The 27,875-nt window shown below is 42.1% G+C and overlaps 1 protein-coding gene across 1 annotated transcript; it reads right to left on the minus strand.

Annotated features, from left to right (window-relative positions):
• Positions 1-287: 287 nt before the first annotated feature.
• Positions 288-27,823, minus strand: SMYD2 (SET and MYND domain containing 2). The gene is made up of 12 exons (XM_015857325.2): positions 27,497-27,823; positions 24,831-24,894; positions 18,325-18,435; positions 16,683-16,743; positions 14,030-14,154; positions 10,544-10,611; positions 8,783-8,885; positions 6,417-6,527; positions 5,103-5,223; positions 4,149-4,323; positions 2,698-2,806; positions 288-686 (listed from the first exon to the last, which is right to left on the minus strand). The coding sequence occupies exons 1-12, from the start codon at positions 27,676-27,678 to the stop codon at positions 606-608; spliced, it is 1,311 nt and encodes a 436-aa protein (XP_015712811.1). The 5' UTR covers positions 27,679-27,823; the 3' UTR covers positions 288-605.
• Positions 27,824-27,875: the final 52 nt, after the last annotated feature.

Genomic DNA, 27,875 nt, shown 5'->3' on the forward strand with positions numbered 1-27,875 from the left:
ACTTACAGTGACAAATTCCTACCTGCTAGGAGCAGTGATGGACCTGCAGCTGAACTGCTGAGGGAAAGGTGGTGGCTTTCCTATACGGCGCACAGAATTCATCGGCCCTTTTTCTCCTTTCTCTCAGCTAAGTCACTGCAAGCAAAAATGATTTGTGAAAAGAAAAAATGGATACTAAGCCTGAACAACAATCAAAACCGCATCAGTTTTGCTCATTAATTGGACAGATTAAATGAAACCACTTAGGAGAAAGCGTCAAACTATTTGCAGTCACGGAAGCGTACAAATGGAATCAAGAGAGGTCAAGACCACTTTATTTTACACTAATAAGATGCACATTAAGATCTTTAAAGAAAAATTGGCCATTTTTGCAGCAGCAGTCAAGAGGCTCCAAGTAATCATGGCTGTTTCCTTCAAAAAACAACTGAAAAGGCAATTGTAGATTTGTAGAGGCTAGAAACATTTTGCAAACCCTAAGTGTGTTTGTCATTCCAATTATAGGACAGAACTGTGTTCATACTCTACCGCTTTTCAAAGCGCTCCTGAAGGTTTCCATAACAAGGCTTTTTAAATAAAGGTTTGAAGGATTGCATAGATTCAAAGGCTCAGTGGTCCTCTAATTCCTTTTTGATCTCTGAAATGTATGGATGATCTTTCCCGTGTGCTACTTCCATGATGGCAATTGCCTATGAAAAGGGGAAAAAAAATATATTCATACAATTGATTCATATATAACACCAGGCTATAAATACTCTCTTTGGAGGTTTGAAGCAGTCTGACACCTCTAGCTACATTTTGTCCCCTTGTAGTCACAAACCCAGTAGGAAATAAAATGAAATTCAAAACTAAGTAATAAAGGTTTTTACATTCATAGAATACTTCTTTCATCTTACAGGATCCCAAAGCACCTTTCAGAATTATATTCCTGACAAAACTACTTTGAATGCAACCAGCTCCAGGACAGAAAACTGCACGTGGGGTGGGTAATATTCTGGCAGTGTACTTAACCAGTATCAGATGGAAGCTCTGTTCCTACCAATTCATCCTTCAGCAGCCAGAGCCTCAAGCAGGGCTAGTGCAGAAGTTTATAAAAGGTATTTCAGACCTGATTCTGTAAACCCTTCACTGGCTCCAGGGCCACCAATGCTTTAGGAAGGAAGCAGCTGTTGAAGAGAAAACTAGATCTCTTCAGCTTGAGGCTCTGCTGTGCCAGACTCCCTGCCACTTCACCTACAGATGGCTCTGTTCCTACCATTGAACATTTTGGACAGCCAAACCCAATGCCCTGCAACTCCTGCCAATATCCACATTGTACTATAGAGTGGGTTACAGGAGGAAGATTTCCACTTGGGAAAAGGATAGCAGTGCCCCGGACGTATGTAAGGTGACACAGCAGCAGGCAAGACTGAAAGAAGTAAATTTGGAGCATATGAGAATATTTAAAGACCACGGTGTTAAGACAGATGAAGCAAAGAACTGCAGCTCCCTAACAGTAACAGCATTTAGTCATTTTCCCCTCAGGAAGTTCTATGGAATTATCCTCTTCTGTTAGCTAAGTTGATACAACAGGAGCCTTAGGCTCTATCTCAGCAGCAGTGAGAAATGACTGCATCCCCCTCCTGCCCCCAAAGAAGTGACAGCCTTCTGGATGAGCTTCTGCAAAGTGACAGAGAACAATGATTTTGTTTTTCCACTGAATTCAAAACCTCAGGGGTTGGGATGACTTTGGGCAGTTCCTGCAGGCAGCTTTTGGAAATGAGTCATTAGAAAATGTTTGTTTAGGAAGCTTAACTATGCCAACCACCCTACCTACAGCTCCCCCGCTCCCCAGCCCATGTTCGCGGTGGCACCAATCCCAGTTTTAGTCAAAGCTGAAGCACCGCAGTGAAGAAAAACCTACTCTCATTTTGAATCAGGTGATGGTTACATTTGAGAGTGTGTATTTCTGCACCGTCCTTCACCGTGGCTGTACAGATTTGCTGTTGCTGGCTAAAAAATTGCCAGCATCCAAAAATGTAAAAGAACAACATAAACAAAATCCCTGGCATTCCACACCGAGCTATTATATGCTGCAGTAGTCACTGATACTTAGGAAACAAAAATAAACCTCTGTCCAACAACAACAGGGGAAGAAAGTGAAGAAGCGTGCAACAGAGCAGTAAAAAACAATAAAGGAATAAAAACTTAAAGAACAAGGAACAGACTGATAGAAAGGGGTGAAGAAAAATGTGAAATCTAATGCAGTATTTGCCTATTTGAGCATTGTGTGTGCACTGAATTCCCTTCAGCTATTTAAAAATCTACTGGTTCCAGAACAAATAACCACCAAAAGCACGGCTAGTTTAACTTGGATATAGAAATCATGGGCATCAATGAAGCACTGTGTGCCCTTCCGAAGAACTGAGCGTTTTTTTCTGGCCTTACCCTGAAGTAAGGAGAAGCTGAAGTTCTGCTCCAATTGCACTAGCACAGCTCTAGCTCAGTGAAGATGCATAACAGTGGAAGTCCACTGTGAAAAGATAAGGCTCCTTTTAGTAGAGAACAGACCCAGAGCACAACTAAGCCAAAATTCCTGTAACCAAACATCTTAACAAGTGCTGCCTTTTTCTACTAATCAAGGCTTACCGGCAGGAGGATGTCACCTTTCAATGACTCTGTGCCTAAATTGATATTATTAATGAAGAAACCAGGAAATACCTTCTTCAGGGCTTTATCTCCAGCTGGTCTGTCATCCAGGGCTATGTACAGTCTCCCTAATTTCAGCCACATGGAGGCAACGTTCAGCGAGTAGGAGGGATAATGCTTACTGCGAAGGAGAAAGAAAACAGCCTTTATCATACATGGCAGACCCAGAGCTTCCCCCTGCCCCCTGCTCTGCCTCTCCTGCCCCTGCCCATTCACTGCTCAGCCCCTCTGCTGTGACTGCCAAGAGCCAGCGCCAGTTTTTTCAAGGATGGCGCTGCCTGTCAGTTGGGAGCTGAACTGAAGCTACCATATGCCTCTGAACAGCTGTCAGATGGCAGTGACTTTCTGTCACTGGTTTTCATCTCGCCAGCTACAGAAAATGACTGCACTGTTACAATTTTTCACCCTCTGCAGAAATAACTCTGCTTATCCCGTCATGGTCAGTCTTTAATGGAAAGCTGGGGTCTCTCGACAGTGTATGCAGCACTTATCAGCCCCGCACTTGCTTTTCACTAAGCTGACAGAGCCCAGTTCAGTGAAGCTGACCTGGAATGCCAGGATTAGAGCCAGAAGAGCCAGGCAAGTCCCAGAGAAGATAAATAGTACAGAGTCCTCAGGGAGAAAGCACTGGCTCGTTCTCTGTATCACTGCTCGCTGCCAAGCGATCCGTGACTTGACTCTGGCATCTGCTCCAAAGGGAGAGCTCCACTCGTACTCCCCCCAACTGGCAGGAGAGTCACGGCTCAAAGACAAGAATCTGCTTGGGAGAGACCCATGACAGGATCACATGCAGCATGTAACTGGCTGGCTCTAGAAAATAAAGACCACTGCTGTAAAAAGACAAAACATGTACTGGGGAAAATACTGGTTGTTTCCTACAGAGGTTATGTGCTGCTTTGCCCCACGCATGGCTGTGGTCTGCACACTCTCCCATGCCTGCAGCTCTAGGGCGGTGTGGAGAACAGGGCCATGGGACACGGAACAACCTCTGAGCTCAGCTCCAGCTCCCTCTGCTGCTCATCGGCAGCCCTGGGCCCGGCCCTGCTCCTGCAGTTGCTGCTGAGAGAAGGAGCGGGGAAGGGGTGGGAGGCTGGCATTAACAGCCAGCTTTGCCTCCATGACCTTACACCAATATGGATTGCAGGCATGCTTTAAAGCTCTGCTTTAGTGAACTATTAGGAGAATATTAAAAACAAAACCAACCAGAATTAGCACAGTACCCAGGGTGGTATAAACTTATTCTGAAACTCAAAGCGTGAACTTCAGACTGAAACTACGTACTGCAGGCCACTTTCTGATAGCAACAAACTGCTGAATTGAAGCACTCTGTTTCAAGCAGTGATGTCACAGGTAGTGCGTTTGTACATTAAGTACTGAGAGAAGCAATCTCTGCCCGAACTTGTCTTAGTTATTCAGATTACTGAATTAGAGCGTTAAGGAGGAAAGAAAAGGCTCCTATTTACCTGTATGGCCTGATAATTTTTTGCCCATAATGCAGAGCACCCTCCCAGTCCTGCACGTAGAGACAGACACCCATGGCCTGGTACATCATATGTAACATGTAGACGTTGCTGTCTTCAAACACTGCACCCATCTTATCCAGGCTGAGCTCACAGATCTCCAGTAATTCACTGGGAGGTATGCAGAAGTCAAGGAACCCAATGCACAGTTTCTGATCAGACAGCTACCTGATAATGTCAAAAGAAAAATAAATGCCCTAACCTTGTTCAGAATGGCTCTGAAGAGTCTTTTTTTCTCTCAAAGGGCATCAATGCTTCTGTGCTACTTTGTGAGGTATTCCATGCTCAGAGGCACTGTTCATGAGATTATTCCCCTTCCTACCCGGATTTAATACAAACGTAACCTTCAGATTGAAAAAGCAACAAAGAAAGCTGCTTCCCTGAGCTGCTGCCGCTCCAGTGATCTGTCAGATGAAGGAGCAATGAGATTCCCTGTGCAGTGGTTACTCAATCAGGTCTGCTTCTGGCCCAGCGCATCTTTCATTTCTGTCCCATCACACCAGTCAGGACAGGTAGGACAGGTAGGCTCGTGACCACAAGCAGTAGCTGCAGCCTCACACACAGTCCCTCAAAACCAGGCAACATTACTGTATGCTAAAAAGCACACCCCTGTGCTCATTCCAGGCTCTGGCTTGTTCTGTGCAGACAGCGTACGGCATGCTATTAGAAACTGACAACTGCACAGGAGCCAACAAATACACGGTCCCATAGCCCCACACCTGCAATGACAAACAGCCCTTGTCTCCAGGGAGAACTCTCCAGCCATAACGAGGACAGAGGTATGTTTTAACTTCTAGAGGTCATAGTACTTCTCCTCCAGGTACTTCTGAAGCAAGCTAGCAGGTAAGCTTTAGGTCGCAGGCCAAGACAGCGGAGACAAGGTGAGACAAAGGATATATTTGTAGTGTTTGGCTCGTCTGAACTCCTCTATCACGTTCCTGGCATATCTGATCATGTCTCGTACCGCCTCTGATGAAGGAGGATCGTTCAGCTTGCGGATTTTCAGTTTCTCTTTATCCTGAAGGAAACACAATGGATGTTCATGAATGCAGGTTCCAAGCCTTACAAAAAAAGGTGCCTCTGCAGCACAAAATTAATAAAAAGACACAGATGGAGACTTAAGCTTGTCGAAGAATGTAGGAACAAGGGTAGAATGTGCACCTGCATTTTCTCTAAAACCTTGGCTGGGAATCCTAGGATCCTCTGCCTCCCAGTTAGTTCATCTGCCATCCTCTACTTACACAAGGTACCTTCTTTTGAAAGATCCAAGAGCTTTTCGATTTTGTGACGAAAGCAGCTTTACATAGAAAATTTCACTGCTTTTGAGAGATTAGGGATTAAAATATACTTAGCTTTAAGGCTAGAAAAGCCCAAATACCTTAGGCCTTCCACCATGTGATAGCTCAGTGGAAAATGGCATGATATTAAATGAGAAAAGTAGCCTTCATAATGACAAACAAAAATGTATTTCCACACATTTTGTTGTTCTACACTGGCTTTCTGCTGGACAGCTCCACTTATTCTTATCTTTCTGTCTAACTTATTACTTAATAAGGAGTCAGCTGCAATCTGGGGACAATCTTTTACTGTTTAAGCCTCACACTGTCGCTAGATTTTTTTTAACCTTTAACAATTTCAACTGTCAGCTAAGAGGGCTATAGAGGAATCTTTCCAAGAGCAAAGGAGGCTGAGTGACAGGTGATCCCATAAGCAGCAAGTTACTAGAAATCACAATGAAATCCTGGCTACTATTAATTGAAGTGACTGTGGGGAGAAAACACAACTTCAGTGTCAATAGAATGGCCTCAAATGAGAATACTGAGTAGAATCTGGAAAAAAGTTACCCCCAAAATGCTCCAACCAAGTCTCAATTAGTCAGAAAACACAGTTAAAAACGCAGAACTGATCTAAATTCTTCTGGCCAGGTAACATAGACACAGTATAATTATCTACCTCTAACAAAGTTTTTGTCTTCACTTTGTAGCTCAACTTTAAATGAGTATCCACCTGGAAATTTTGTGATGTGTCATAATTGAAACATCAGGAAAGAATGAGTATAAGAAAGTCTTACAGAAAGGAAAATAAAAACCAAGCCCTCTATTACCCTACTTCCCAAAATTTAATTAAACCAGATAGAATATCACATCTATGGAGCTGGAGAAGTGCCCTGACAGTCAGAACCGTTTCATGCCAATTTAATCCCATTATTACCTTTTCCTTCATAGTGCACTCCCTGCAATCACAAGTGAAGAAATAGGAGTCTCTTAACCTGTCATTTCTGTCTTCCGTGGGATACAACAGGTCAATATAGCTGGTAAAAACCTGGGCAGTAAAAACACAACAGTCAATGAAAAGCAGTACAAATACACGTATTTATGGCTACCAGTTCTTACCAGTGGAAATCATATTCAGCGTGACAACTACACACTGACCCAACCTCTGAATCCTTGCAGCCACATCAACTGCCTTTTCCCTCACATACCAAACCCCTCAGAAGCATCAGGAGTTGTCATTTGTGAATACAACCTGACAAAGAAGTGTTTCCTTTCCTATTCAGTATGGAATTTCCCTCACATATTACCCTGGCTTAGATCCAGGAGAGGAAGATTCAGGTGTGGATAAGGAAACTATAGCACTATAAATCACAGACTCCTGTCAAGACTACAAAGACATGCCGACTTTTCAGAAGTAAAATAATGATTTCAGGTATCCGGCCTGGAATAAATTACAGTGGCCTGGTTTTTCAGAGACTGGAGCCTCGAATTTTTCCTTCTGATAACTGAATAAAAATGGGGCAACAGCAGCCACTGGTAGCTTTAGAAACTTAGTAGAAGACCTTTAGATCTCTCAAAAGAAGTCCCAGTGCTCCAGTTCTAGAAGGATGAACACCAGATTTACTTCAGTGGCCACATTTAAGGAGAAGAAAACCTGGTTTTGATCGCCTTAAAAGCCTTTCACATGCACTGTTCTCAAGCTTCTCTTTATTTCAGTGGTCACCAGAAAAGAACCCCTTCAATTAGCTTTAGTGTTGTTTTTTAAACGATGTCTCCCTCAAGAAATACACCAGTGGTGCTGTTGATAATTTTGCAGACCAAAAAAGACTTTTAGTTTCATTTCCTCATTTTCAGTTATTTCAAAGCGAAACGCACGTGTAATTTGATGTGACGTACACTCCCAATCTTTTTCTATGATCTCACAGCTTCTCCCACACTCCTCCCTTCCAAGCATGCAAAACGCAGGAGCAGCATTTACAGCACTTCAATTTCTGATGCAATGCCTACGTTGAACCTGAAGGTGGAGACACAGGCCGTAAGACTGCTCTGAGCCCAAGTAAAATCACCGGTCCGTTTAAATGTCAGAATAGAGACCGCAGAAAAGCAATGAGATCCTATAGAACCGATGCAGCTTCGAAAACACTGTTTAACCAAAAGACATCAGTAAGGTAAAATACTCCTCACTTCCCCTTCTAATTGCTCTCCAAAAAAGCTGAAAATGCCTGGACTCAATGGGAAAATTGCAAAACTCTCTGTCCGTTACCACAGTGCATCTGCAGTGACTGCCAACACTGCAGTGAGACCATAAGCAGCACATTGAGAAGGTGGTCACCTGAATTACCCTGTCCCAGCAACTGATGTCACTCGGTTCATAATGGTGAACAGCTGCAATCCAGGAAAACCACCCCTGTCTCCTTCACCAGAATTTCTGTTACATACTTCAGAAATCAGCTGGACTTGTCAAAATCAAAACTGAACTTGTTTTAATCAGCATTAACCTCAAAGGCTAAATTAACATTCGTGAATTAACAATTCATTAACAATGAATCTCCATGCAAACTCCATCTTCAGAGTATTTTCATCCCATGCAGACACATGAACAACTTCCCCAAGCCTGCCTAATACACAGATTTTTAATTGAACTTGTTATTATTTTTTAAAATTTTATTGAAGTAAAAATATTCTCTGCTGCCAAGTTCATTATTTGACTGAGAAGGTTTACCAGGGTCTTAATTTATCCATCACTGTTCAGCTTTGCTCCAATTAGAAAGATACTCAGGTTCTTTTGTGATTCCACAGCTAAACTCTGCTGAGTGATACGACTGGACAGAGCATCCACACAACACATGGGATTGAAACAGAAGTTAGAGGACTTATCTGTTCCCATTTACCTTGTTTATTCTGGCTTCGCTTCCATTACTATTATACTGGGAAGTATTACGGCAGTAATAATTTTCTTTGATCTTGGAATTTCAAAGCACCAGCCAAACATCAGCAAACTAAGCCTCCTTTTACAGACAGATAAACTGAGACAGAGGCTGGCAGATGTGCAGTGACTGATGCAGGTGCCCATCCCTTGTTTTAACACAAAATGGGACACCGCCTCCTAGAATCATTTCAGTCCTCCAGTACCACCCCAACTTTTCTAAAGCTACATCTCAGGCTTCTCTGAGAAACAAGAGATTCTTCCCCCCTTATTATTAAACTGTCATCTAATCTGAACAAAGAATGAAAAGTGGGATGGATTCTGTTTTAGGACACACGTACACAGCGCTGCAGTACATTCAAGCATAGTGTACTCACCTCTTCTCCAGGCTCAATCTCTTTCACAGCTCTGACTTCAGCCAGCGTCCCTTTGTAAGTTACAATCACATTTGGGCAACAGCTATGGTTCATCAATGCAACACTGTAAAGGCAGAAAAGTGAACTTTTCTCCCTTCCCACCAAAAGCAACAGGCAAAAAGTTAAGCAACACTTCATAAAACAAACAAGCTTGAAAGGACTGAGTCAGCCTTCCTCTGCAAGCTGTTCTTAGTGAGGCTTAATATATGAAGGTAGCCTGGGGAAAATCTGTTGTGTTTTTATTTATCCTATCAATATGGAGAATGGCCATTTTAATGGATCACTGTGATTTTAAAATCTTATTATAGCCGGACTAGGCAAGTTATTATTTCCCCATTCTTACAGCTCTACAATATAGCTGACAGGCTATTTGCACACCTTAACTAATAGCAACCAGATATTTCGCTATCTGTAAGAAACAGACTATTTTCTTCTTAGGAGAAAGAAAGAGAAACCCATTTAGGTACAAGGAAACAAGCAAATACAGTTGCTGCACACATTTAAGATCAATGTTAAGAATTTATCTCACTTCTATGCAAACATAAACAGCCTCCACCCTTAAAGTGTGAAGGAGATCTCTGTTTGATATACCAGCACATATGTTACACAAAAAAACCTCAAGACTGCTACTGAAAAGTGCTTTCCTCTGATACCAAGCTTGGAAGTGCAATATGCTGCTTACTTAAGATAAAACGTTTAATCTTAATTCTTTCTCTTCGAAGCTATTGAAATAATAAAAATGTCTTTTCATAGTGGCTCAGATGCTGAGCATTTACAAAGGATGGTGTTGCACTCAGTTCCAAAGGATCTTGGTTTCATACTCTATTCCCACCATGACTGTGTTCCTGGATGAGATTTCACGGCCTTCAGGGATAAGAAATACACAGTGCAGCCCTGCTGAAGCAAGGACCTGTATACGGCAAATCAAGCCCTTCTCTAACTGGGCACCAGGACATTTGAAATTGCTTTGACATAATTACTACTAATCCACACCTCATGGGGAAATTGCTAGCACTTGCAGTGTGGAGTTTGCAAAGAACAGAAGCAGAATGGGAAGCAGAGACTTGAAGGGAAAAAAGTTAGACTGCCTCACAGAGAGCTGTACTTCCCAGTCAACAGACTGCAGTTAATGACTAACATTTGCAGTTTGTTTGTAAAGCTGAGGAGGTTGTACATATTTTTTTCCCACTGTCGTAACAACATAAAGCATGGCAGTTTTTAAAACATCTGAAAGGCTGAAAGGCTGAAAGAAGTTATGAAAGAGATATATGGTTTGCAAAGGAACAAAGATAGAAGGGATGGGTTTTTTTGCTAACATCAGGTGGAGCATAATACCCAGGCAATGCAGAAACCTGTGGATAAAGCAAGTCACTTCCAATCCTTTTCATTTTGCTTTGATCATTACTTGATGTCCCTGTCCAGAACCTGCTAGCCAAGTAAGTCTGTCTCCTACCGACCTGTGTACAGTTCAGAGTCAGAGCTACAGGACTTCAAAACATCTTCCAAGTACAATTTTACCACATTTACCAGATTTATAAGCAGAACTGCTGCAAATCACTGGCAGATTTTATTAGTTAGCACATTTTAAACATGACAAATTAATACTAATTCTTTGATTTAATTTCTTTCAATACAGATCTAGTTCTAAGCATATGTAAGAACCTTTGTTTGTTTTTAAATGAATTGTTTTTATTATTTCTTTCACTATTAAACTCAACCTACTCAGGAAATATGGCTGATCCCAAATGAGAGAGTTCTTCATCTTCAATCGTGAAACCATTGCAGTTAACCTAGGAAAAAAGGGAGACTAACTCAGATTCTGGTCAATTTATATCACATTCTCATACTTAAAAGTTACGAGCAGCAATGTGCTTATAGTTTTCTTTACATCTCACCAGTATTCATGGAGAAACTACATGACATCTCAAAAAGTGAAGAACAAATCCACATCCAAAGGAACGTGCAGGATTACAAACTACTGTCAGTCGAATGCTTGTGCCTGCTCAGGACACAACATCTAAGGGATTACACCTCAAAATGCTAATCAAGAGAATGAAGGCTTGAAAAAAGCACCACAAAGAGTGTCCAACAAAGCAGACCACTGCAAACATCATGTGTAACAATGACAGGGCAAGGAGATCTCATTTGGCTATTGCCAACAACAGGCTGAAGTGGAACTATGCATGCAAAGAACAACGCAGGGATGAGCAGCAACAAACCCAGCCAGGCTGAGGCACTGCAGAGCTTTGAAGGAGCATGTGTTACTGAGATCTGGCACAATGAGGATGTTATCTGGTCAAAGGCTGCATGTATGAGCTACAGCTGAAGCAGATACGAAGAACACAGGGAGTGAGATAGACTGGAACCTCATATAGATATAGGAGGAGACTGAAAAAGAACAGAATGTGTGAGGAAGCATAATTTAATCATATTATTATTATATTATTATATAATATTAATAATAATAATTTAATCAGAGAATAAAAAGCTTATTCATATGTCTTTCTTATAGGTTCAAAGGTTTTAAAACCTTTTCCTGTTTTATTCTCACTAAGCTCAAAAGAATGTTTCCAGACTTTCAACTCTGTCTGACTTAAGTGACCTAGATGTACCTCAAATGAGTATTTTATTCCGTTTTTACTGCAAGTCACCTACATGCCAGCCCAGAGAACCCCAGCCACACGCACCAGCCACTCCCCCTAAAATCCTTAAAATCCTCACATAAGTGCCAGAAAAACACTAGAAGAACTACTGTCACATAATGAAGTCCAGCTGAAGCTATAATGGCCACAAGAGCACTCAATCAAGTACAGCACAAGTACGTGCTCTGGAAGGCAGGAGGCGACAACAAACACTACTAACTGTAATGCCTCACAGGCTGGAATGCAGTTTGGATGAGATTTTAAAAATGCAGAAATGGTTTCCAAAGCCACCCCTCAGTTATGAATTGTTCATGATGAGTTCACAGCTAAGTGTCCTGCATCTCTGATTCAATTACCAGTATTTTTGGTACCTTTACTTGTTCTTTATTTCTCTGTTTTAGCAAGTTAGCATCCAAAGGCTCCCTGTCTCTCAAGATGAGCACTAGCCAACATATGAGCATACCTGAACCAAAACCAAAATGTAATTGCTGAATACAAAAACAATAGAAGAGAAAAATTACATCAACAGCAAATAAGAACATAAGGCTACGAAGGCTGACACAGAGAACAGCTTGATGGATCTGAATCACAGGAAAATATTTAAAAATATGTAGTGAGTTATACTAATCCAGAGACAGCCCACTTCTTGAATGCATCATACCACAAATGACACACGAGGAGCAAACAGAAGAGATGAGATAGCACTGTTTTCCCCAGAGGAATGCATGACTAAAAAAGGAAGCATGGAGGGAATAAAGAAACCTGAGCAAGAAAAGGAGACACCAAGGTTGTTCCCAATGGTGGAACAGAGATGGTGCAAAGTAAGGCACAGGAAAGGATGGGACACCAGAACTTGAAAGAAAAACTGAAGAGAAGCCAAAGAGTACGATGAGATGAGACTGAGGAGGTTGAGTGATAGTATCTAGAGTTATATTCCAGAGGGACAAAAGACCATAGAATGATACCAACAGCTGGGGATGAGAGTGTCAGAGGACTAGGATACTCTGGAGAAAAATCTTTGCTCTGCTCTGAAAGATAATTATGCCTTATCTGTGTTGGTAAGGAGCAACACCAGACCAAGACCCAAAAAGCACTGAGCAAGGAGTCAGAGGTATCCTACCGCCAAACTGCTGCCCTGAGCTATGGGAAGAAAGAATAAATAGAGAAGCAAATTAAAAATACAAGGCCAGAGAAATGATTGAAGCAAAACAAAGGGACGGCACCACATCCATGCTACTGCTTTTAGCTCAGGTTAACTAATGATTAGAAAATGTGTTTGTATGTATCAAGTATAGACCAACCTCCACTTTTTCCAGAAAGATGCATAATGGAGTCAAAACTTCAAAAAGTTGTATCCTGTAGAACACCTTTCTGGAACTTCCAGATAATCTTTGGAAATTTCAGTTCAAAAAACGTCAATGTCCAGTTGGAGATAATTGTCTTATAACCAAGATGAACTCATATGACAACTAAAGGTGACATTTGGCACCCAGAGGGAAGACTGGAGAGAATACCAATTCTAGGAGTCACCTGAAGTACCAGGATATGGTGGTCCAGAATAGGATGTGAAAAAATCTCATTTTATATATAATAACTCAATCTTTGGAGGATTCTACCTGCATTCCAGTATAGAAACAATGCAAGAAACTGGATGTACAGATTTATTTACAGTATCCCTTCAACAAACATAAATTATCAAGTCTTTAAAATGGAAAAATCTTTTACTGAGGGGAAAATGTATAGTTTGGAACAACTGAATGAAGAACAGATGCCAAATACGCTTAAGAATCATTCCTCTACAACATAACAGTGCCTGTATTAAGGCAATAGTAACAGTGTCTCCTTACTGATACATAACTGGCTATATGAAGAGGGTGGTGCCATTTCAGCTTTCACTGCAGCAGACAACATTTACCCATAGATCAAAATTAAACTTTTTACTCAGGAGTCTTAAAGTAGCTTCTTTTGAAGTACAGGGAAAAAAGGAAGAAAAAAAAAAAAGATAAGGATTCTTCCAGCATTCCATTTCTGCATTATTTCACCCACTACAACATATTTGATGTGCATGAAAATCAGGTGAGAGAAGAGAGGTGACATACCTAACAAGACATCCTGCCTTGCCTTCATCTCTCCAGATGACAAAACTAATTGATTGTGTTTAAAAGCCATAGGTCAGATAAAATTTCAGGTTGCTCTTTCCTATTCTCTGCTGGTGAGATCCTTTAAAGGCAAGTAGGTTTCTGCCTGTGTCCACCAACAGCTGCACTATGCTTGGCCCAAAGCCTAACTTGGATAGGGTCTATTAAAGGCTATTTCCTATTTTCTTCAGTGTTTGAGAAGCACCTCATGAAAAACCTGAAGATAAGAATCTCTCCCTCACTACTGAAATGGAGCATGCCCAGCCACTTTCGGCCAAGGAAGTGCATCTTTGCCATCAAGCACACTCAGTTCTCCCCAAGCAAAGAGCTATCACTTCCATCACCAGGAAGATTTTGCCCCTTTCACAAAGGCTGAATTCCTCCTACAGCACCATCCACCTAAGCAGACTAGATTCTAGCCAACTTACTTGTGCAAAGAGAACTACAAGAGCAGCATTGTCAGGGTACTCCAAGTGCTTTGAATAAAAGTGATGAAGAGCAGCAATGTCGTTCTGAATCAGCTCTCTCTTTTCATTGTCTAGTTTGTCAAGGTCTGTGGACAAAGAATACATTCCATTTCAGTAACAGGAACACTCCCCACTGAACTTCAGTTAGGTTTAAGTTAAACAAGCCTGGACTTAAACAGAAAACCCTCATGGAGCAGTTACTTGGAAGTAGCACAAGAAGCGTTTGTTCTTCCATAAAGCTTCTTCTGCCAAGGCCACACTTATACTACAAGAACATGCAGGATTAAAAATCACTTTCTAAACATCTTTATTTTAAGTGGTAATTGGACAAAAAAAAAAAATTATCTTTGTTGGGAGAAGGGTTACCCTGTTTAATAGGCATTTGTTAGCCCTAGCGAGCAGACAAGCCATCTCTCTAGAAGCCTACCTACTGTAGTGAACTGTCCTCAACTGTTTAAGATGACTTTATGAGCTACATGGTTCTGTCTAGTGTGGTACAAAATCCTTTTAGATAACACACTTCTTAAAACATGCTTTACAGAGTGTGAGTCCCTCATGCAGACCTAATCTTCATCAGTATGAACCAGTCAGATAAGAATGCTACTTATCATTGCTCTCAATAGACACGTTTTTTCCTAGCAGTGGCACTAACTACCTGTAGCCATGTGTGACAGTGACTTCACAAAGACTGATGTTAATGCTGGGGCTATCACCAGGGCTCCCTTTGCAGTTAGAGGAGAATAACATAAGGGTGCCTGGGAAGGCAACACACCTTGACCTACTGCAGCGACCTGCCTTGGCATGCAGCAGCGCCTGGGAACACCCACATCTCTGTGGGCTACAGGGCAATTTACAGAGGTGCATCTCGTCTGCTGGCACATGAGGGTAGCAAGAGACATCAGGAACATCAGCTGAAGCATCCTGGTTTCACCAGTCAACTCCCTTCAGGGTTTGCTCGGAGATTTACCCTGAGGCCCTTGCCAAGTAGTAGCCAGAGCTGTGGCCTACAGGACTTTTAGGTGCTTGATCCATGCAGACTGAGCCAGATCACTGACACAATGCTCTTGGTTCTTTCCCTCCCTTAGGTCCTTTCAGCCTCAGGAACAGAATTCTGCAAAGTTTTTCCTAATCCTCTGTCTGACTGTAGCAGTGCCATCTGCTCTTTCCTGTTCTAAAAGAGACAGCAACTCATCGGTTTCCCTTCTCCAAAATAACAGTAGAGAAAAACATTCCGAAAAAGGCTGTAGAACAATAGAAGAAGCATTTGTCAGAGCAGATGTGAATGAGAGGAGAGTCACAAAAATACTAGGAGAAATGAAATGCAATAATTTGATGATAATAAGGACAAGCCAGAAATAGATTTTCAACTTTGAGCTGAAAACCAGGTACCTTTTCCTCTCCTGTATAAGCTGTTACAAAGAGCAAGTCTACTGCTGAGAGTGATGAAGGTGTGGTAAGAGGAGAATCAACAAGGCAGAAATAATAAGAGCGAACCTTACTACCAAGAGAAAAATCAGAACAAAGGCTCCTAGAGGACCAGGGACACACTGCAGACGGCAAAAAACAAAACACATCTGCCTTTCAGCTCCCAAATTAATGTTATTAAACACACACTGCATTTGGAAGAATACACTTATTTCAGCACTTAGCAGTCTTCCTTGACCTCAAACTTATTAACCTACCTGCAAAAATTAGCCTTGCCTTATAAAATGTCAAATGTTGGCATTTTTCCCCTTTATTTCCCCCCATCTGTCCAAAGAGCTGTGATAGCTTTCACCCAGTAAGCAAATTAAATCCTAATTCTGCTGGGTTTGGTTACCTGGCTACCTCAACTTCTAGCAGTGGCTGCATGTATTCAGCATTTTATAAAGGGTTTTGGAAACTATCAGTGAGAAATGTGAATATATCAACCTATTGTCTCCTTGTATATTGCCTCCAGCACCAAGAAAGAGAAATGACAGACCAGTGGAAACGCCAGGACAGATATTAGTCCCCTAGTTGCTCAATTTCTAACTCTGCCTCACAGGATGTAAAGAGTAGCCTTGCAGTTAAACACAAGCCATTGCCTCATCTCCTTCCTTGGATTATTTTGGAGCATTTAGGACATGGAATTTCAATACAATCACATATAACATGTCAGATTTGACTGGCAGTGACAGATAGTGAAGCGCAGTCCAGAGGGTTCTGCAATTAGCCCCTTAGTCACTGTCACCATCAAGCAACTGTGCTGCCTCTGATTTTATGCCTCCTGGTAATGAATACCAGCTATTTTAATTTTACAACATTACGATTCTCAAAAGACACTGGAGTACCAGAAAAGCCATGAGATGGATGTACGCTGCATCATTAATTCTGTCTAGGTTTTCACCCTTGTTTCACAATTCCACAAGTAACTGGGAAAAAAAAAAAAAAAAAAAAAAAAAAAAGAAGGCAAAAAAAAAAGAGAGAAGAAATGATAGCACTATGCTACCATTCAAAATGCTAGGAACCACAGTTCTGTTTATTCCTTCTTCAAGAAGAAAATAAAGTCAGATGCTCCAAAAAGTGTTTATGGAGGGGAGCAAGGGGTAAAGCAAACACAAACACAAACAACTGCCCCTGCTTTTTTACTTACGTGATTCAAATTCTTTTACAGCGAGCAGCTTCTCTGACTGCGTTCTTTCAGGGTGAATTTTCTAGCAATAAGGGAGGAAAAAAAAGCAACAAGAGAATATTTGAGTGTTTCTAGGTAGGCTGTTTTGTCTCTGCTTCTATAAGCTGGGAACTCTCACCTGTAAATCAAACAAATCCATGCATATGAAATTTATAAAAGTCAAACAGCAATGAGTTAAATTGACTGCGCTTAGTTAAACCATAGAAATATTTTCTCTCCACCAAATTAGGCAGCCAAAGATTAACTCTTATCAAATTTATATACATAAACCGAATGGTATTTTAAATATGTCATTTGCTTTGTTCTAGACACCCAGAAAGCTGCTAACAATAGCAAGCAGGCAGGAGACAGGCTTCGCTTTGAGGAAAGTGAATAAACTGACTGTTGACAGAGTTCAAAAGCAATGCTCCATTGTTGGCCTAAGGCCACTTCTTTGTAATCTTGGCCATTAAATATGGCTTTGCAGGTGGCCCAGCAGCTGAGGTTCAGGGACCATGGTTTGCATATTTAGCTTTTATATGACATAGAGGGTTCTCCCCCCTCCTTGTAAGCAATAAAAGCACAAATTTATTCCAATGACTTTTTGTCATTAACCATCCGATTTTGTTTGTGGATCACCACCAAACCATACTTTAATTAAGTCACACACACATACATTCACACACACAGCAAGTACAGCAGCTACCTTCCCAGCGGGCCACCAAAATCCTCGCTCCATACAGTATCCAGGTTGCCCTTGCCACATAAGCAGACCTCAATCACACAAATATGCTTCAAAGAGGATTTGTTTTTGCAGAGAGTTTAGAGCTCTACAAAGATATGCAGTGTAGTAACTTTTCCTGTCTCTGTTAGCACATCCGTTGTCTTCAGTTTCCATATGGTAAGGAACACTGAAACGTGATTGATAATGCAATCTTACGTCCTTACTATTGACATTCTTTTTCACCAAAGATCAAGGTTCTTTCAATCCCTGTTTTTCACCAGCTAACTCTAGTAATCTTAAACATCAATATGTGAGTACCCCAGAGATGTTCTTGACTCACAAATGCACTGGGCAGTGCTACACAGTTATAGCTGAAAAACAGTACAGCAGGCAACTTCTTCATGAAGATGTCAGTGCCTGCAGGCAGATGACACTACAAGCGTTCCTCAGAATTTAACTGATTTATAATCAGGTCTCATTTCTTCTTCTCTAACAATAGCATAGGCATGGTGCTAGCCCACACATGCAACCAAGAGTTCAAATCTACCAGAACAGACTCTGAAACACCGTTTATATTGTGAGTCTCATTGATAAACTTCTCCAGACTCCATTCAACACTACTTGGGCCACACACTACAGCTGGAGAGCTTAAGACTCACTATAATTTTACTGTCTTCCCCTAAGTCTTCAGGTAGAGTACCACAATGGTGCTGACACTACTACACAGTTTTGATGAGCCATTCATTCTGCTGTCCGAGCTCTATATTACACCTATCTGTTCACAGGAAGCCAGTATGCCTGTGCTTTGCTGGGACAGTTACTGTAGGTCAATTTTCACTTTCCTGTCCTCCCTGGCACACAGGGTAGGAACACACCTCCCAAGTCCAGTTTTCTGCTCACCTGTTTGGCAAGGATCCTCGCTGTCAGCCTCACTGTCTCTGAGGGATTCCAGTTCTGCCCAAAAGCGCACATGGCAGAACACTCCAGCTTATGCATTGGCCAGTCTTCCTTCTGCAAATGTAGAAAAAATGATTTGTAAAATTAGCCGTGAAGATAAATTGATGAAAATGAGGATACAACAAATCCCAGCAGATCCTAGAGGTCAAGTGAAATGTGTTTCCTTTAAAAAAATAAGATGACGCTCGCTAATTCCAAACAAAAGCTTGAGTCACATTGGAGGGCCGCAGCTATCCTGCTTTTTACAAACAAATTCACAAGGGATAAGTTAAGGTCAGAACATCTTCATTTATTCAATGGAAAAAAAAAAAAAAGAAAAAAAAAAAAGAACTAAATGGTGAAGAAGCAAATAGACAACATGATTTATAAACCCCAGTTCTTATTGTTCAGATCAAGCATGTGAGGACAGAGTAGGTCTAAGCTTGATGGCTTTATTGGGTTCATTTCCATTTAATACCTTGGCCCCTCATTACGACATGACCCTGGTGTAATCAGGAGTAATGTGTCTGAAGTCAATGGATTCACAACCACGAAGAATGAGTATATTTAAGGTCAGAACCAGGCTTGCTGAATAGAATAATCAGATTTTTTCCTTAAATGTTGTAAGGTATGACTACAGCTAGGCAACTAAAATGCACTAATAAAGACAAAATACATCTTGGGGAAGAACATACAGCATACTCCTAGCTCAGCATACAATAGAACTTGGAAGGAATGGCACAAGCAACTGGCTTTTTGAAGTCTACAGGCTCCTCCAAAGTAACAGAAACTTTCAGAGATTAACACAGAATCAGATGTACACTCTGCAATGGCATACAGAGCCTGGCATGGGCTGTTCCCAAACTACATCATATTTTATTTCTTTAATCAGGTATGGAAATATTCTCACTCTTATAGTCACACAACGTACAATTATTAATTTATGTATCTCCCCGCAGACACACTTATAGTGTGTTAGAACAGCCCTGTAGTCCTCTACCTGCATAGGGAGCATCCATTTTTGGTTTCAGATCAGATTTAAACTGGTGGAAAACAGCAGCTGAAGAAAGAAACCATATAATTGATTGAAAGTGAAAACTTCAGCCTTCAGAAAACTTGTAATCCCACTTCACTGCAACTTGCATGGTGTCAGAGGCCCTGTGTTAGCTCATTTATTCAGAAAAAATTAAAAATAAAAACAAATCAATAGCACATCAGAAGGGCTGAGTGGCAGGAGCAGAAGAAAGACTGGATTTCACTCAGCTGCCTCATCATCATAGTCATCATCATAGTCATCATAGTCTTGTGCGGGTTGGAAGGGACCTTAGAGATCATCGAGTCCAGCCCCCGGCATTCGAGCCTCTGTGTAGCAAAGCGGCACTTCTACCACTTGCGCCACAGGGGGGATTCGAACTCCGGGCCCCAGTGTTGCAAGGCGGCATCCTTAACCACTGCGCCACCGGGGCCTAAACACAAACATTAAGAGCTGTCTGGGGCATCCTAGGTTATCTAAAACACTCAGGTGTGAGCAGCAGAACTACAGGAAGATTAATTTATTTGGGGAAGTAATAACCAGAAGCCACATATGATAACCCAAAAAATGCAGAGTAATGTATCTTGCCTTGGCTGTCCCACTTACATGAAGGTTACGTAGACCAAAACAAAAGCTGATACCTCTAATTGCAGAGCTGGTCCACCAAAACATTCTTCCACTGAAATGCGTAATTTAATTGCCCTGAATGTGTGTAGTTTTCAGAGTTCATTGTATTAGGACAAGAAGGTGAATGCATGCCCCAGCCTCATGTAGAACTTCAAGCCATACAACACTGCAAGAGGATTTAACCCTTCACAAGGTCAGCTTCAATGTCCTTCATATCTCAATATATTCCCCACCTTCAAAAAAGAAACAAACCAATGACAGCATGCAGGCTGACTGAAATAAGCTCAAGTGTGGCTGTTCTAAGAGGACACAGCCATACAGACCAGGCAAACTAAAATAGGATATTACACCGTAATCATGTCATGTGAAATTACACTCCCAACTGTCCTACAGCTGTCACACTATGAAGCGCATCCCCCCTAGAGGCTTACTTCCTATGTGTGCCCCAAGACCTCTCTGGAAAATTCCTGATAGCCACTGGATTCCTAAACAAAGACTAATGCTATGAAGATGTACAAAGTTGAAACTGCAGCTCTCACCTCTTCTTGCACACTCACGCTTCAGACTTGCTTCTGGGGTGCAAGAAACAAAGAAACAGAGCCAAAAGCTTTGTATGGCTGCATTCATACAAGCTGGGTAAATAAACAAGAAAGATTACCTGATAAAACAAAATCAAATGCAAAATCACGCGCATGTCTCAAAGCAGTGTTTTTAAAAATCCGTTTGTTCTCTTTATTCTTTACACATTGCTAATTAAAATCTTTCCCCAGGCAGATTCATACTGGGTTATATGAACTAGCAGGGAGGTTAAAGGGACAAGATATGGCTGAATAGTGTGAAATGAGATAAAAGCCTGAAACACTACAAGAAGAGAGAGCACTGATGACTGAGTAATATCTGGGATGGAAACACTGGGACAGCAGTTTCCCCTGCGATCTCAGCAGGACTGTATTTTGCATTCTTCTCCATGCTTTTTTTTCTAAGCAGTCTGAATTATAACATGTAGCATTGTTCTAGCCGAATCCCTGATGTTACATTAATACTATTTTCTTCCTATTTTCCTTACATTCAGAGTATTTTTCACTTTATTTAGGAGTGTGTGACAACATGTTTGGAACAGAAGTTCTTTAAAGCTCATGCTTTTCGCATTCAAGTATGGAAATGGTCTTCTCCATCAAGTCCTTCAACACGGTTTCACTGTCCAGGACACTGACATATAGCTCAGCATTAAGAAAAATACACCTCATACCCAGAATAAAACTCAAACTCAAACAAGCATCCTGGCACTTGGAATTATAGAATCATTAAGTTTGGAAAAGACCATTAATATCATTAACTCCAACCACAACTCCACCTAAGCCATGCCCACTAACCACATCCAAACTTCCTTTCTTCCAAACATAGGATTTCTCTGTAGGATTTAAGCTTTGTCACATTTCACTTGGTCGAAACAAAACACAAACAGTAGACAGAAATGCTTGACAAATCATCAAAAGGGATAAGCCTGCTTCTTCTGGCCCAATTATGCTCAAATATTATTCATTCAAGTCCCTAACTGAACTTCAGTGATGCATCTTCTGATGCCTGGCATTATCCAGTAAGGTTCTCACACACAGCCCTTCATCAAGCAGCAAAAGCAAGAACTTCACACATCCTTCACATCCTTCCCTACTATTGTTTAGTGAATGCTAAGCCAGAGAGGGTATTGGACTTCCATTGTATAATGTTCAAAAGGTTCACAGGAGACATTTATCAAAGAGATAACACAAAAAGTTTTTGGGTAGGGGAACAAATTCTTCCAAAAGGCAGGTGTAAACACGGTCTTGTAGCATCAGATTCCTCTTGCACAAAACTGCTACAGCAAGAATTCTCCACTTCTTCTGCAGCTTAGAAGCAAAGATTAGACAATTTCTGCAAGGTCCCATTTAAAACACATCTGCTCGATGCTTACTCCAGATCTACAACTAAAAATATGTTTCCCTTACTCCAGGAATACCAACTCCAACACTCTTTAACATGACATGTCAAGAATAACCCCTAAATATTTTGCATAAATATATTACAGATATGGAAAGTCCTGACAAAAACATCTCTTTCTGCACTTTGGCAAGCTGATCTCCACTCTGCCTGGGATAAATAATAGCTCTGTGTAGTAACAGAAATAGGAGCTCCAGTAGCTGGTTCAAGTTCACTGGTTCCACAATTGAACCCATATAACCCCCTTAAAACATTTCCCTTTAGAGTGTTTCAGCAGCTAATTTCTGAAGAGAAAAGATAAGCACAGGTCTCCTGCTGTTTGACTAAAATTATTATAATTTAAGAAGTCAAGACCTGAACAGCTGCAGATGGGGTCTGAAAGCCACAACTATAATAACAGGCCTGTGCTCTGAGGAGCCAACAGCAAAGAGCAGAATTGGTACGAGTCAGCTGCAACTCTCAAACCCTTTTAAAAGGGGAACAGCATTAGGGGCTGGGAAAGGAAAGCAAGACCAAATAAATTGACAGACAAGTACAGGAACTGTAGCAGGAACAGTATGAGAACATATGGAGTGAGTCCTAAAAAAATTAGCCACTACAGCACTGCAAAACTTTGTCAGTCACTCACAGCTCAGCACTACCTTTCCCTGGTGGTCAGGGCAAAGGTATTATACTGCCAAGCAGTGCTTAGCCTATACACCAATCACCTGCCACATGGTACAGTATGTACCCTGTTACCAATAGTATGATCTTCAGCAAGTTAGTGCTTATTTGTGCATGCACACCCTATTTCCAACAACACAAATGCCACAGAGAACGCTAAGATACTTCATGCATTAAATGCTTGGAAAGTGTTTTAAGAACCTCAAAGCAAGGCTGCTATATGGCTTAACAGAACAGACCAAAACATGCTTCCAAGGAAAACTAGGTAATGACAATAACTTTGCTTTCAAGAACCATGTTATTCTAAGAGAAGAAAAAAAAATGGTGCTGAACTGCTGAGAAGTGCTTTTGAACAAGACAGGGATGAAGATACAGTGTAGATTGTGCATCACATACAGTCAGGGAGATTGGCTTCTAGACAATACTATGCCTCAAAGTAACTTTGAAAGAATGTCAAAGAATTCAGTCCCAGCAACACTCATAAACTCCCTAAGACTGATACAGAAGTGCTGCAAACATAGAAGATAATGTTATATTACCAAAGGCATTGAAAGCCGGAGGTGGTTCATCAGCAAGAGTGAAGTGCTAGTCCTTGTGCTTGCCACACTACTGTCTAGACATCATAACTTCATCAAAGGTCTTTGTATCTGAAGCATCACACTATGCACCAACAGATAGAAAAGCTTTTAATTCATTAACTTATCAGACAGGCTTTGGCTGAGCATCTTGTCCTGTAGTTTTAAGGATACCCGGTTTCTGTTCAGTTTTATCTTTGTGGAAGATATCCTACTATAAAAACGTTATTCTGACCACAAAGAAAAAGAAAGCTAAGAAAGCAGAATGTGGACAAGACTATCCAGGTGGGAGAGAGAAAAAAAGCCTCCTTGTTCTTACTGTGTAAACTTGTCAGGGCTGCAAAACCGAAGTAAGGATGCTGAGGGAAGGAACTGAAGGAGGGGTTTGGAGGTAAAAGCAATGCAGCAGAACCAAGTCCTACTACTTCCACCCACCCTGGTTATCAACTTGCTGTTTTTCTTGGCACAAACTGGGAGATTTCCAACTCCGGTAAGCCTTGCAATGACAGTTATATGCTTTATAGAACACTGTGAACATCATACAGTAAGAGAAGAAACTCAGAATCTCAGATAGAAGGTGCTAAACAACCAACAAATTGCTTTTTTCAAGTATTTCCTCATGTTGTTAAGGGCTTACTAAGAAATAATGACACATGGAAGCACTTCTTCCAAATAAGCATTTCTCATGAATGAATCATGGGTTTTCACAACACTGTCATTAAAACTCTTTCAGACTTCTCTCGAGGGCATTAAAGATGCTTAAACAACATTTTATTTCTTCCCAGTGCAACTGCTGTCAGTCTCTCAATATTCTCTGAACTACTGCAAACATCCTTGAAAAATAAATCTTTTAAGCATTTTGAGTCCAACTGCCAAGCCAAAAAGCCATGTAATTCACCCATAATTCTCTATGACATTGTAGGAAAGCTGGAAGCCAGTGGGAGCAACTGAAAGAGGAGGACAAGCTAAAGTTTGCCACTACCTCAATGGGAGAGTAAGATGCAGGCTTGAAATTAAAGCACCCTATATACCAGATTTGGGATTTGAAATAATTTTTTTTAAAGATGCTTATTCCAATATTGAGATGAAAACTGAAATTAAAACTGCATGCAGATGTTTTGGATGCCTTCATACTGCTGTACTTCATTGTAGTCTTGCTTATATTCTATTTTGGGAGGCTTTAAAAGAACAATAATATATAAAGAATAAAAAAAGAAAACCAAGAAAAGCCCTTCAACTAGTTTTTTAATGATTTAACTTTTCCCTTAGACACTCACTCTCCTAATAGTTTAGTGAGACAATGTTAATTTATCTGGTTTGTGCTTGAAAAAAGAAGTAATACAGACATAATTAGTGGGCTGACAGGCAGCTCTAATCAAAGTCTCTGTGGTACCAAGCCCTGCAGCTACTGATCTTGAAAGACTCATGCAGACCATGTCCAAATCCTGTAATTGTTCAGTGCATGATTCCATGGTCAGCATCTGTGGGATGCTGAAATTGACTGGGCTACTATTAACCACAGTTAAAATTAGAGGCTATCAATGACAAACAATAAATGCATGTGAGCGTTCCCCACACATACTGCATTACCGTACCTGACATTCCACATTGCAGTAAAAGGCCTGCTTACATCTTCCACACTTGGACAGTCCTTCTTTCCTTTAAAAGAAAACAGACAGTTATTCTATTCTATAAAGCTCAATGAAATACAAATGTATCCTTTATCACTAACAGGTATGAAACTCTTACTGAGGACTAATCTAGCAACCCCATAGCTCATCTGAGAAGAGCATTGTACAGCATTTCACATCTCTTCAGAACACTATGACTATAGCTTGAACCCCGACTTCAGATGGCAGATACTATTCTGATTTGTTTAGAGTTTCAAAAGGAAGTTTTTCTTAACAGCTGTTATTATGCAAAAGCACTCTGTTGTCCTAAATTACAGGGTCTGGGAATGTTTTATTCTGTGCTGCTTGACAGACAATTTCATTTTTTGGCACTACAAGCTGCACTCTGATAACTAACTTCTCCTTGCTTGCAGAACTTCCCTGTTGCTCTATATACCTGCTCACCACTACTAACCTTTTGCTTCTGCTCTTCCAGTTCCATTGCTTCTCTGCCTGCTTCAGAAAGCACAATCATTGTTTTGTGAGTAATCACCTCCCAACACCAAGAGAAAATACGTTATATTACAAAATACTCTCCTCCTGTCACCTCCTGTCACCACGCAGCCTCTTTCTGTCCCATTGTCCAGCATCTGACCTAAGATTAGGTCTCACCTAAACCTTGTGCTCTTTGTTTTATTTGTGTATATCCCAACAGAGTGATCTGACAAAACAAAGATCCTTTCCTGCTACAAGGTGCATGTGTTGTAACAGATCCTCTCACCAATACAGCATGTGTTACCCAATTTTGGCGTGACAGCAATACAGATCTTTCAGTAGTACCAAACGCTTTGAAATGTCTATACACTTTCCCCAGTACAAGATTTGTCTTAAAGAATTGTAATAACTATAAGGTGTACACTGGAGTAAAACATTAGTGAGTGTCCTCATAGAACACAACAGCGAAGGGCATTTAGCAGAGGTCTCTTGCACTGGGGGTCTATAAGGCCTTGAGAGTCTCAACATCCCCTGATCTTTCTTGCAAAGTTGATAGTGAAACACTAATGTGTCAGGCTACCAGCAGCATTCTGCTTGCTGACAGCACGCCCCTTGAGCACAGCTGCATATTTAAAGTAACAAATATCACCTGATGCAAATATGTCCTTCTCACTTTCATGATGGCACACATAAGTTTCTCTCACCAAGACCTTACCCACAACCTTCCTAACACTGCAGTTTTAACAAACACAGTTCCAGATCAAGCCCTTTTTTGTAGTATGCACTGGTTTTGTTTCTAGTTCAGTGTTGCTGAAATGGGGAACACATACAAAATGTTACTGAGAAACATCAGATCCAGGTACCGCAGTGAGGTTTTTTTCCTTCTAGAGGAACTCCATCACTCTTGTGTGAAATAGCTTTTGGTCTGCTACATTGTAACTACTATGGTGCTACATTCAGTGTATTTCCCTTGATCACTGTGCAGCCCTAGAACTCCATAGGAGAAGACAGCATGGAGAATAAGCAGCATTTAAATAGTCTGTTCCTGCCGACTGCTACAAGTTATTCTATGAGAGAGACCTGAATATTTTTAGGTCACTATTATCATTACAATATTACTTGATGACAACAGAGAATGGAAAGTATCCCAGAGAGGCTGTGGAGTCTCCTTCTCTGGAGATATTCAAGACCCGCCTGGATGCCTTCCTGTGTAACCTACTCTGGGGAGCTTGCTTTGGCAGGGGGGTTGAACTGGATGATCTCCAGATGCCCCTCCCAACCCCTATGGTTCTGTGATCCCATAACGAGGGAAATCTGGGTGTGATAGACAGTCAGAATCTTCAACAAAAGCCAATTTATGGTTAGGAACAACAACAAAAACCAACCAACCAACCAACCAAAACCAAACAAACCACACAAAACTCAAGGGCTGATAACTTTCTAATAATAACTCTAAAGTGCCTCAGCAGCCTCTCAGAGAGTCAGGAGGGCAGCTGGTACATAGCAGGGGGGCTGGATTCGATGATCCACACAGGTCCCTTCCAGCTCCTATGATTCTATAACTGCCAGAGCATGGAGCTATGGGATGCCAGGCAGGAGGCCTGCAGTCAGGGTGTGCGGCTCTGGAAGGGCTCTGTGGAAGGAGCCCTGCTCACGCAGCCTCCCTTACAACACAGTGGATGAAGGTAAGGCTGTTAGTTGAAGAAGTATCCAGGCAGGCCACGTGCACCACGGAAATGCAACGTAAGTGGTCTGGGAACCACAGGCCCTTCCTCCCCTGTCACAATCTCATACTTCAGCACTACAAACCGACAAGGATGCGATTCAACCTCTCGCAGGAAGCCACGCGAGCATCTAAATGACTGTAAGAGCGCGACCAACAGCCGAACCTTTTCCTCCTCAGTTTCCTCGGCTCTCGAGCGAGGGGAACCCAATTCCACGCCGCAACCTTCCCCGCAGCACTACGGCCAGCGAATGCACGGGGTAGGCAGGTTTCTCCATGCAACGCTGCCCGCCGGGCTCCTTCTACAGCCGCCACTCGCGGGTCCCCCGCCCACCGCGCAGCCCCACTGCCGGACCGGACGCGGGCCCCGGCACAACCGGCCCCCAGGCCCCGCTCCCTGCCTAGCCCGGCTCGTCCTGGCTCGCAGCCCTACCTGGCGAAGCAGCAGTCGCAGTGGCTGCCGCGCTCACTGACGGTCAGCACGGCGGTGTAGGCCGGGCAGCTGAAGAGCAGCTCACCCACGGCGTAGCGCCTCAGAGCCCGCAGGCCCCGGCCCTTACCGGGACTGGCGAACCTCTCCAGGCCGCCGGGCTGCGGCACCGCCTCCGAGCGCATCCCTCTGCAGGAGAAGGGGCTACACCGGCAGCGACCCGGGTTCGCCGACAGGGCCCGGACTTCCTAACACCGGCAGCGGGCGCCAGGGGAGCGCCTCCTCCGGCCGGCGGAGGATTGGCGCCGGGAGGGGCACCCGGGAAGCCGCAGAGCCGGCCCGGAGCTCCGCAGCGTGTTGGAGGCGGGGAGGGGGTCGCTTT

This window comes from Coturnix japonica, chromosome 3, assembly GCF_001577835.2.
Source record: "Coturnix japonica isolate 7356 chromosome 3, Coturnix japonica 2.1, whole genome shotgun sequence".
NCBI lineage: Eukaryota > Metazoa > Chordata > Aves > Galliformes > Phasianidae > Coturnix > Coturnix japonica.

Excerpts from the sequence above, each read along its gene's own strand:
- SMYD2 (XM_015857325.2), bottom strand. The coding sequence starts at position 27,678 with ATGCGCTCGGAGGCGGTGCCGCAGCCCGGCGGCCTGGAGAGGTTCGCC. Across the intron at positions 14,155-16,682 it reads TGTAAAAGAATTTGAATCAC|ACCTTGACAAACTAGACAAT; the intron begins GTAAGTAAAAAA and ends CTTTGTCCACAG. Across the intron at positions 4,324-5,102 it reads ACGAGCCAAACACTACAAAT|CTCCCAGTGAATTACTGGAG; the intron begins ATATCCTTTGTC and ends ACTTCTGCATAC.